Raw genomic sequence first — 12,692 nt, 5'->3', positions numbered from 1 at the left:
ATCTTATATTTTCCATACATCTTGTGTATAAGTTGGCTCTACTATATCGCATTACAAACCTCTTACAAAGGAAACTGCATGTTCCCATTAACTTATTTTGCTAAAATTTCATAGATTTTTCTGAAAATATCTGCTTAATAAAGAAAATAAATCAATGATCCCATTAACCTACTTAAACGAAATTGCATTCATTCATTCATACCAATAACTTTACCCATTGCTCTTTGTTTACTATCGGGATATCATATCTCTATTCATTCATTCGTAACTTTACTTACCGCACTTGGTTTACGACAGCAGGTTTGATTCATTCATTCATTCATTCATTCATTCATTCATACTGATACTAAATCTATCAGTACTTTTGCACTTCATTCCCTATACATCCAAAACATCCATATCGTTAAAACGTTCATCATTTTAGTTTTGCCATTATATCTGAATAAAAGTGAGATATATTAGCTCCATACCAGTATATCTTTAATTTTTTGACATTTCATTATTCAGTTCCAGAACAATATGAGGAATAACATTCAATCCACTCATGTAGAGGATTTTACAGGATACATCGTTGCTCTTTTAAAATCTAATTTTCTATTAATTAGTGTTGGTGTAGATATTGCAAGTAAATTTACAATTAGTGCTCTCTTCAGAATAATAGTACGGGTGTGCAGTATAAGTTTCATTTCTTTAATTCAAGCAGTTTGTTGAGTGAGCCACTGCGTAACAGGGCCTTCCCAATTCCCGTATAGCTACCCTCCTCCTCTCTTCTTCCCCCACCCACACACACTCAGCATTAGACTATAAACTTCCAATGCCTTCCATCAGCACAGCCCTGCGCAAGCGCAAAGTGGAGGGACGGTGCCAGTCACCGATCCCCAATGACATCACTGCCCACCAATCAGAATGCCTGTTTGCTTGATGGGCAAGCTGCACGCCTGTAGGTAAGGATCCCGCCCACCCGACTGTTGCAGAGAGATTGGAACTCCATGTACTGTGTCAGAGAATGTCACAAATTGAGGAAAGTTTGTGTTCCTGTCTCAGACCCGGCAGAAAAATGGACAGTAGAAGATTAGGATTCAGTAACTATTTGTGATTATTCTTTACCTGGGATTAGTTGTGTAATAATATTGACTTCTGCTAATAATATGATATTTTGAAATACAGCATGAATTTCAGCCCCTCGAAAACAATTCCTCCAATATAAATCGGCCCCCTAATTTAAGCTTAAAACAAACCATCTTCAAAATCCAATCTATATACAAGTATATGCGGTATTAGTGTTATCTTTTCTAGCTACAGTTCTCATCTACGTACACAATTAATTATCTTAAGCATCTTAAAAAGCAGTTTATTGATCTTACAGTATTCCTGTTAGCCTTTACCCTTTATACCTTTGACAGTTTGAAGTATCTCACTCTTACACAAATCATGCCTCATCTTCAAAATCCTCTTCTTTTCCCAGCAAGACTTCAGAGATCCCCAGTGTGTTCCTTCTTGAAATGTATGTGTTTTGTCCTTGCTAAAATTAATATGAGAAAAAAAACTTGTTCTTGAAAACTGGTATTTATGTCAACCATGCCTGTGTATACTTCCACGTTTCACTATTGTCCAATATTTCCAAACTGACTGACTGATTGCTTTCTAAAATTAGACTTGTCAAATTTGTGCTACATTTTCTTGAATCTAACTTGTGTGCTCTTTAAGCTAGATTACTTCTTAACCCTATTTTGCTATTATTACAACAACAGCAACAACAACAACTATCTCTGTCATCTCATCTTCTGGCTAAAAACCGGAAGAGATGAAGGGTAGAAGTTTCCTGCTGTCCACTACAAAATAGAACACAAATAACTCTTGTTACAGACAGGAGAAAGAGAGATAATGGGAATCTTACTGGTGTTTCCAATCTCTGCTCAACCAAAGACAGATGTGCTATAACTGACTAGAACAGACAAATGACAGATGTTCTCATTGGTTTCAAAGAATATTTGCAGCTACACTCATTGACTCATACAGACACAGATATATCCTCAGGAAACTTTGCCATTACTATAGGTGGCATGCAGTTTGGTCTACAATTTCAAGAGCTCTCCATCAAACTATTTTCTCAAGATAAATTCTTGAAACATTGGACACCTGTGATTCCATTTTGGTACACAGAATATAGTTTAAGGAAACTAATTTCTTGTGATTTGTTAGCTGCCTTGGCAGATTTCTTTTGTTCCATTCCCCACCCCATTCACCCATTGTAGTCTTTGTTACCTTTCCCTACCCTCCTCTCTGACCTATCACGTCCATTCACCTATTGTACTCTTTGCTGCCTTTTCACCATCTCCCCCACCGGCCCCGCATTTATATCTCCACCCTGGAGGCTTCCTGCCTCTATTCCTGATGAAGAGCCTTTGCCCGAAACGTCGATTTTCCTGCTCCTCGGATGCTGCCTGACCTGCTGAGCTTTTCCAGCATCACTCTGATCTAAATTCTGGTTTCCAGCATCTGCAGTCCTCACTTTTGCCTCCCTCAAATAAATACCTACCCAAATTCTCTGCCTATTGATATTTTTAGGTAATATTTTGTTCTTTTTCTCGTCAGGAACTTTAATTTCTACTATTCCAAAATGTGCTTTATTAAATGTCCTTGTTTAGTTTTCATCATGTGACAAGAATGTGTCTGTCCATTGTGCTCACAAATGGCTTCTAATAACTATGCCATTTTCAAATTGTGGAATCTGAGTCCTACCCTTTTCATACCATTATGATTTGAATTTTTTTTCACACTCGTTCTCTGGTAATCAGCTCCGTAGGTGAATACAAGTATAAAGGATGTTCAGAGGTTTGCTCAGAGATTTGTCTCTACAATGCTGTAAAAGCAAGTTAATTAATTGTTTCCGTTTCTAGAGTTTTCCTCATTTTTAAAAGTATACATCCAGATAAAGGGTTCTAGTGGCACAGTGATAATGCCCCTGCCTCTGGACCAGAAGGTTCTAGTTCACACGATATGTCTGAACAAGTTGATTCAAAACTACTTGCATTCTGAATTAATAATTTCTACTTGCATTTTGAACTTTAAATTTAAAAATTTGAGACATCACTGCACACAACAATATCACCTGATTAAAAAAGAAGAAATTTACAAAGCGAACTTAATTTCGTAACTGTTTACTCATCTTGCTACTGGGTGTGTTACACCTAGTAGAAAGATACAGTACAGTGATAGTGTGCCTACCTCTGGGCCAGGAGGCCTGGGTTCAATGCTGTGTCCGTCTGTGACATTACATGTGTGAACAGGTTAATTAGAAATATCTATAACAACAAGTACTCTTCATGTGAGATGATGTCAACTTTTTAAAACAACTCTGCTGCCTCATAACACATCAATTTCACTGTCTCAACCCATCTTTAAATTTATTTACTAGGAAACTGGCAGATGTATAGCATTGTCTTAAGAAATTTATCTTGAACAAAGGTAATTTTCATTGTTAAGACATCTAGTTAATTAGGTGTTCAACATCCTGAAAGCAATTCATTCACATCACTGTGAATGAGCACCAGCTTGAAATACTTAATTAAGGTAAACGATTGCAATAAAATGGTAGAATTTTTAAAAGCTGCAATGATTAACTGTTGAAATAAAGCAATTGTAATAATAATTACCTAATTGCTGTCAATTTATTATTAATTTTAAGAATGACACATTTATTAATACATTACACATAAAATGAGCAGACCGACTGTTTGCCAAACTTGAAAGCGCTTACTAAGAGCAGGGAAAATGAACAAACCTGACCTCAGACTATGCCCACTGCAACATGATGAATATTATTAACAGTTTCAATGTCAAACTAAAGAGTAAATATTATATATACTTTTCTTTCAGCTAAACAAAAAGAACTCTATTTTTCATAACAAATTAAAGTTAAAACTGTTCAAACACGAATTAAAAAGGCACAACTGGACTAAGAGCAAGGAACTAGAAAAATTAAACATCCAATTCCTCTTCCAACTCTAAGCATGATTAATTAACAAATCAGTAAAATTTAATTACCCAAAATTTTCAGGAAGTGTCTCAAACTAGGAACAAAAACATCTTGGCCTAGATATTGTGATGGTCAAATAGTCATTGCAGCAGCACAGGGCTGGAGTTGAGTGCCAAGACTCTACAGAATCCCAAACTTTCCAATGGTCAATTCTCTTGTGCCTGGAACCCTCTGAAAGAGTCCATTAAAGTTGAAGAATTCGGAGGGTTTTGCTTCAGTTAATCTAATAATTAACTCCACGAAATGTTAGCGGATTAAAACCTAGCAACTCCTGGCTAACTATTTACTTGATATCCGCCAGGACTTTTGTGCTGCTGAAAGAATACAACACAAACACTGCTGTAAAAGACGGCGTGGTTGGCTTCCTCTGACTTCTGGGCATTATGAGTACACTGTTCAATTTCAGTTATATTCCGCATTTTTGAAGTGGCCAAGATCAGAATTACTGGCTGGAAATACAGAGTTCAATCCTAATGGAAAAAAATAGGAGCAGAGTGGTAATCTAACTGTGATTACCACTCCTTAAGAGTATTTGGGCCTTTATTCTTTACAAAAATAGTACATAGTGCCAAGTGGATTAAATCCAAAATCACTTCAAAAGAAACTTTCTAATGGAAAAAAAAGATTATTTTTGTGTGGGCCAAACTTCCATATAACATTTGTCAAATGTTAGCTTAGATTAGCAAGACGTGCTACTTCCAAATTAGAAGCTAATGGATTCAAACCTCAATTAGTCAGCTGGAACACTGGAAGCAAGCTGATGTTCTGGTAACGTAATTTATCAAAATGTTATCTTATGAATGAAAAGTTAGACAGGATCCATCCATTTAGCTAGATGTTTAAGATCTCATGTTTTATTCAAAGTAGACGTGGAAAGTTCTCAGTGATTCTATATCTGAAGTAAAAGATCTCAAGACTGATTATCAGGCTACTTAACTTAAAGTGAACAAACTGGCAGCCTTGTTTATAAAGTAGCAACTCAGAAAGCAGCTTTTGGCTGTGAAGTGTGTTGGATATTCTGAGGATATGAAAATAAAATTGCAAGCTCTTTGTTAGATTTAAACTACTCAACTAATTATAAAAAAAAGCCCAGCCATGCAGTTACTGTTTACACGTCTTCATAATTGAAAAATATTAAAAAGTAGAAGGATCCAGAGGCAAATTAACACTGATAGGTTGGAATGTAAATACTTCTACAGATTAGTCCTATATGGCAGGAGGAGTGTTCTTATAACCGACACAACAATGGATGAAAGGCTGGCACCTAAAGCCAAATGGACACAAGACATTTGCTGAATAATTCATGAAACTATCAAGAGTGGATTTTGAATCATACAGCTTCTGCTTTAGAAGCGAAATTGGTATCATTAAGCAAATAATTGACTCATTACTTTGACCATGAAATAGCATTTACAAGAAGCAAAAATGGATAATCTGCCAATGCCACTTTTCAACTCTTCCTCAGAATGAACTGGTTGAATCTTCCTTGTCCCACAAAATAGTATTTCATTACAACCTTCAGTATGTGGAAAAGCTGACATGAGGAATTCAGCAAGTGAGAAAAGCATAAGGACACTGTGTGCTATCATTGTGAGACAAAATATATTTGCACATCAGCATTCAGAGAGGTTCCATTTCAGCCAAGCCTTACAGAAGACAAGATGACACAATTTACCAAATATAATGAGTAAATGGACAAATCCAGCCATAAACTTCCAACTAACCATCTTAAGATGAGGCTTTGAATGAAGTGTGAAAGAAGACCTGTTTACTGTGTGTTAACTAGCTTGGGATGCCATGGTAAAATTATGAAATAGCCTACTAGAAACTTCAGTTCCTTTTAAAGTTTTTTTTAAAAATGAAGAATAAGAGCTACAAAACATTTTTAACAATAGTACATAACCAACATCATTATCTTTCACCATCATATATTTTACTTGAGATTGTTGGGTAAATGCAATGGTTTTCTTGCTCAACTAGAACAACGTTATATTCCAGTAAAAGTTAGATACCTTCTGCACTTTATTGGATTTAAATTATTTTTTTCTAGTGAAATATTAATTTGATTACATATAGGTTAAGAATATTTGCCTCTTGTTGGATAGTCAAAGTTAGCGCAAAACATAAAAAAACTAAAAGATCCATGAAGAAGGATTATTCAAACATTAGAATATTTAATAAAGTAGAAAATAATCATGTACCTGGTGATGGTCTTATCTATCAAACACAGCTCATGTGATGATTGATCATCATATGCCATTCCACTTCATTATATAGTACAACTGTCAGTTGTTGGAAAGCTAAATAAGAGAAGGAAAAATAAATCAATTTTCGTAAATACTTGTGCACATTACTCAGTATAATTCTCCAACTGCAGCAGATAAACTACACAGTCTTTGAATGACATATACTTTACCTTCTTTTGTTTTGAAATTACTGTTCTACTGTAATCATTCAGCTTAAATTACAGAAATAAAGTCACAATAGTGTTCAGTTCATTGCTAAGCATGTAATTATTTAGCATATTTTAATATAATTAAAAATAAGCTCAACTCACTAATGAAGTCTACCAGACCCTTAGCAGCAGGAGGAGAGTTTGGAAGGATCACCAAAAGTATGGTACCAAAACATATTGTTCAAAACACAACCTTTGAGGAAATAATTAACTCATTACTTTGACCATGAAATAGCATCTAACGTATTGACTCATATGAGTTGCATTTTAGTCTCTTTCCTTAAAAATACCATTTACAAAAAGCAAAAACGGATAATCTGCTAATGCCACTTTTCAACTTTTTTTGCTGCATCCTCCTATATCATTACTTCGCAAATCAGTAACTTGCTATTAATTACTCTAATTAACATACTAATACATCGAGATCCAATATTTTTAAGAAATGCAAGTGCTTCTGTCCGACAATAGTTGCTTGCTTCAATTACAGCCAACCGCATTCCTGGAGACTCTTTTTGATTTTTTTAAATAATAATGTTCCAACAAAGTACTTACCAAAATGTCTCAAATTAGAAAAAAAATCATTTAAAAGAAATTTAAATGAGTCATTTAATAGCAACACTAGTTTGGGAAAAAAAAATTTTAAAAAATTTCCATTCATCAACACACTTTAGCATGACATACAATGGGCAAATTAACAAAACAAGAGAAATGGGTGATCCAAAAAAAATGCGAAGAGTTAAGTGTTTATTAATGGGATTTTAAAAGAAAAAGTGTTAACTTTAATGGCAGAACAGGAAAAGCAATGACACAAAGGACAGAAAAATGGGGAATTCAGGACAGGAGCAGGCTGTGGTAATAGAGATAGACAATGGACGCATTTACAGATAATAAAGAGAACTTTAAATTTGAGGCATCAAGAGTCAGAAAACCAAGACACAGTTAAAAAGATTGGATTGGTGCATATGTGAACATTAGTGCAGGATATGTATCATGAAGAGATTTAAACAAGGGGATGTTCATGTAAGGTGAGACTAGCAAGGAGAAAGATAAAGATTCACTGGCAGAGATGGTTAGATATTAGAGGTGGAAGCAAGCATGCTTACTGATCACAGGTATAATACTAGATATTTTCTAATCCACCTGTTCAAAGATGTCATTGTACACCTCCAGTCTTGCTGAGACTTGAACCTGGCTCAGAGTTAAGGACTCTGCCACTGTGCCACAAGGGTCCATTTAAGAGATGAGAACTGAAGTTTTATTGACAATTGAGCAGACACCTTTGATGAAAACAGGCAGATTTGGATTAATACTGTGATTGGCGAGAGGAAGGAAAGGAAGCAAAATAAGCAATACAGGAACAGAGCTTGTAGAGGAGTTGCAGATGACAGTTTCAGCCTTCCCAACTATGAAAGAGAAGGAAATTGAGATTCATCTGACACTGCAACAGAGAAAGTCAACAAATGAAGAGGAAATGGCAATTATCTGTGCAGCATGGAAGCTGGATAGCATCTACAGTTGATGCTACTGCCACTAAAGCTCAGCATGAGAAGGGTCAGAAAGCAAGGACTGATCATTGGTAACTTCAGAAGTGATGGTTAAAACTTCTGAATTAGACACAAAAAATTTCACTCCATTGACTGACTTCCAAACATTCAACAGTTTATTTAATTTATTATTATGCTACTTTCTAACTTAGGGTTAAAGAAAATCACTTTGCATTGTTGATGGTACTGTAAATAACCAGAGGTGGGGGATGCTGATTTATGCCTGACTGAACTGCTGGGGGTTAACTGAGCCTTCCAGACATGGAAAGCAGCAATATATGTTGACGCAGGTACAAAACAGACCCAGATGTAAATGATAAGTAGATGTATATGGTAAATAATGGATGAGAAAAAAAGATGGAATCAAATTCATTGGTGAAAGCAGATTGAAACAATTGATCTGGAGAAACATTCCATCCACGTAGCTCAGAGCTGTGCAAGGTTGGGAAATGATAAAATTCGAGGAAGTGAGGCCTGTGGAGCAATAGGATATCTGATCAATAATAAGCAATTATCAACAAAACAACAGCCTGGTATTCAGCAATGGGTTCATGGACTGAAGGGAGATTGAAGGAATAATTAGAAAGAAAACGTAGCACCTCTGAAACAGTAGCATTCTCTTTGCATTAAACTGTCAGCCAGATTGTGCACTAAAGTTCCAGATGTAGCAATGAACCAGCCTCAGAGGTAAGAGTGAAATCACTCTGAGACTGACAGCTCAGGGATTTTGAATATCACAAAGGTAATAATAGGTCTTAATTCAAACACGAAGGTTGAACCACAACTAAAATCAACATGTCAGAGTTGGAGACAGGTTATAGAGATGTACAGCACAGAAATAGACCTTTCAGTCCAACTCATCCATGCTGACCAGATATCCTAACTTAATTGTGTCCCATTTGCCAGCACTGGGCCCATATCCCTCTAAATCCTTCCTCGTCATATACCCATCCAGCTGCCTTATAAATGTTGTAATTGCACCAATCTCTACCACGTCCTCTGGCAAATCATTTATATAAATGATGTCAACCAGTGGACCTAGCATTGATCCTTGTGGAATACCACTGGTCACAGGCCTCCAGTCTGAAAGGCAGCCCTCCACCACCACCCTCTGTCTTCTACCTTTGAGCCAGTTGTTTCCAAATGGCTATATCTCCCTATATTCCTTGAGATCGAACCTTGCTAACCGTCTATCACTGAGAAACGTTGTCGAACGCCTTACTGAAGCCCATATAGATCACTCAGTATTCTCTCCAACAACTTATCCACTGCCAATGTCAGGCTCATTGGTCTATGGTTCCGTGGCTTTTCCTTACCACCTTTCTTAAGTGGCCCACATTAGCCTACCTCCCGTCTTCCAACCCCTTAGCTGTGATTATCGATGATAAATATATCTCAGCAAATGAGATAACAAGAGTCCAGAGACAGTATATTCCTGTTAGGGTGAAAGGCAAGGCGGGTAGGCGCAGGGAATGCTTAATGAATAGAGAAATTGAGGCTTTGGTTAAGAAAAAGAAGGAAACGTACGTCATGTATAGACAGCAGAGATTGTGTGAATCCTGAGAAGAATATAAAGGCAGAAGAAGTACACTTAAGAGGGAAATTGGGGGGGGTGGGGGGGGGTGCAAAAAGGGGACATAAGATAGCTTTGGCAAATAGGGTTAAGGAGAATCAAAACAGATTTCATAAATATGTTAAGGACAAAAGGGTAACTAGGGAGAGAATAAGGCCCCTCAAAGATCACCAAGGCAGCCTATGTTTGGAACCGCAGAAGATGGGGAAGATACAAAAAGAGTATTTTGCATCAGTGTTTACTGTGGAGAAGGACATTTGAGACATAGATGTGGGGAAACAGATGGTGACATTTTGAATCATGTCTATGCTATAGGGGAGGCAGTGCTGGATGTCTTAAAATGTATAAAGGTGGATAAATCCCCAGGACCTGATCAGGTGTATTCTAGAATTCTGTGGGAAGCTAGGGAAGAGATTTTGTTGTGATCGAGCAATGACATGGCTGTAAAAGCAGTTATAGAGTCGTAGAGATGTATAGCATGGAAACAGACCCTTCGGTCCGACCTGTCCACGCTGACCAGATATCCCAACGCAATCTAGTCCCACCTGCCAATACACAGCCCATATCCCTCCAAACCCTTCCTATTCATATACCCAACCAAATGCCTTTTAAATGTTGCAATTATCCCAGCCTCCACCACTTAAAAATATGGAATGCTTCACGAATTTGCGTATCATCCTTGCGCAGGGGCCATGCTAATCTTTTCTGTATCGTTCCAATTTTAGAATGTGCGCTGCCAAAGCGAGCACAAAAGCCTACTGCACCTGGTATTCCAAAGCAGTTCTTAACAAATGCAGTCAAAAGGAGAAATGAGATAACAATTAAGGTGAACAGGATGAAGACAATAATTATGAACAGAATGGAAATGGAAAAAGAAATGAAACTTTGACAAAGTTTCCAAATATAAGCCTTGAAGAAACCAAGCAATACACCTAAACATTTAGATACTAACTCCATCCCCCTTCTCTAGTTACTGTCCAAGAATGAACCTGACTATTTGCAATCTTGGAATCCTATTTGACTCTGTGCTATGTTTTCCAAACCTATCTCTGTTTTATGACCAAAAGCATCTACTTCCAACGAATATCCTTGTCTCCATTCTGTGCATCTACTATTCAAACCCTCACCTCTATCTCTCTTTTCTGGAACTGATTATTACACTGATTTCCTGATCCTTCCACATTCCACAATTTGATCTCATTAAAAATTCTACTTCCCATATTCTAATTAGCATCATATCCCATTCGCCCATTAGCACTGTGTTGCTGACCAACATTTAAAATTCTCATCCTAGAGTTCAAATTTCTTCTTCACACCAAGATCTTGGCATTCCTCCATTTCTGGCCTCTTGCATATTCCTGATATTAATTTGCACCAAATTAATAGGTACACTTTCAACGGCCTGGCGAATATCAACATCCTTCATTGGCAACCAAACTGACTGTTTTATGAGACTTATCACAAGTTCCAACCTTGAAATGATGCTCCATTACAAAATGCATGTTTGTTTTTGTGTTGCCATCGTCCCATACATAACAGAAGGCAAACAGTTGTGACTAATTGGTTGCATTTTAAAGTGGAATCATAAGTCCCATATCAGAGATTTAAGCACCAAAATGTAAAGATGACTATCCAATACAGTACTTCATTGTCAGAGGTGTAATGTATTGAACAAAATTTTAAAATGCGCTCTCTCAGGAGAATGCATAAGGTCACATGATCTGATATCACAAGGACTGTAATTTCCCCTCCCATATGATCAACAATGCCCTTCAGCACAACTCTTCCACTTCTCGCACTACTGACCTTGAATCCCACCCCTTCAACAGCAACAAGGACAGAACCACCCACCCTCCCCCCGGTCCTCACCTTCCACCCCACTAATCTCCGGATAAAGTGCATTATCCTTCACCTACAAGTAGACCCTACCATCACAGATATATTTCCCTCCCCACCCTTACCTACATTCCGCAGAGACCATTCCCTCCGTGACTCTCTCATTAGCTCAACCCACCCACCGACCCATCCTCCACACCCGGCACCTTCCCTTGCCACCACAAGATCTGCACATCCAAATACCTCGTCAGCTGTGTCCATTGTACTCAATGTAGTCTCTTTTACACTGGGGAGACAAGAAGCCTACTCGTGGAACATTTCAGGGAACATCTCTGGGACATATTCAGCAAACAACCCCACTGCCTTGTGGCCAACCACTTCTACTCCCTGTCCCACTCCGCCAAGGGCACGCAACTCCCGGACTGACTCCATCGCCAAATCCAAATCACCCGATGCCAGGAGGAAGAACACCTCATCTTCTGCCTTGGGACCCTCCAACCACACAGCTTCAATGTCAGCTTCACCAGTTTCCTCATCTCCCACTCTCCCAACCTCAGCCTAGAACCAACCCTCCAACCCAGTACCAACTTCTTGAACTGTCCTACCTATTTTCATTCCCACCTATCGCTCCACTCTCCTCCTCAACCTAACACCATCACCACCCACCTTCATCTACCTGTTGCCTTCCCAACTACCTTCCCCCAAACCCACATTTAATTTCTCAGCTCCCTTCATTCCCCCCCCCATCCTGATGAAGGGCTTATACCGAAAATGTCAATTCTCCCACTCCTCGGATGCTGCCTGACCTGTTGTGCTTTTCCAGAACCACAACTCGACTCTGATCTCCAGCATCTATAGTCCTCAGTTTCTCCTCTTTCTAGTCAATGAATACCAGGATAATTATCCTGGTGTTGATTATTTGTTCAATATAATATTGCTGTTGTTGAGAGTTGACTTTGCAGCCTTTTCTATAGCAGTAATTCCACTTTGAAAGCATGTTATTGTCTGCAATATGTTTACAGCATCCCAATGTCATCCCAAGGTGCTATCATCTAATGCAAGCATTCATATTGAACAGACTATACATAATCTAATGTATGCAAAAGGTCGATGTGCTGTGTCAATTGTATGGGTGAAGTTATCATGCTTAATTTTGTGAGTTTTGGGTTCTCAACACCATAGTTGACAGTGTCCTCAGCCAGATCAGACACATCTCCCACATTTCACCCCTCACACTCTCTCTTC

General features: G+C 38.0%; 1 protein-coding gene and 1 non-coding gene across 2 annotated transcripts in view; both read right to left on the bottom strand.

The window, feature by feature from the left end:
- lrrcc1 (leucine rich repeat and coiled-coil centrosomal protein 1) overlaps positions 1–12,692 on the bottom strand; it is a 194,609-nt gene that overhangs the window by 180,569 nt on the left and 1,348 nt on the right. Inside the window, exon 2 of the mRNA XM_060824397.1 lies at positions 6,241–6,339. Coding sequence (XP_060680380.1) covers positions 6,241–6,299 — 59 coding nt within the window. The 5' untranslated portion in view covers positions 6,300–6,339. The remainder of the gene's footprint in view (positions 1–6,240; positions 6,340–12,692) is intronic.
- LOC132815549 (U6 spliceosomal RNA) lies at positions 10,254–10,360 on the bottom strand. The gene has a single exon (XR_009644674.1). It is a non-coding gene; the product is annotated as a U6 spliceosomal RNA (small nuclear RNA).

This window comes from Hemiscyllium ocellatum, chromosome 4 (assembly GCF_020745735.1).
Source record: "Hemiscyllium ocellatum isolate sHemOce1 chromosome 4, sHemOce1.pat.X.cur, whole genome shotgun sequence".
Taxonomy (NCBI): Eukaryota; Metazoa; Chordata; class Chondrichthyes; order Orectolobiformes; family Hemiscylliidae; genus Hemiscyllium; species Hemiscyllium ocellatum.
Note: the sequence above shows the minus strand (reverse complement) of the source record. Positions and strands in the feature narration are given on the sequence as shown.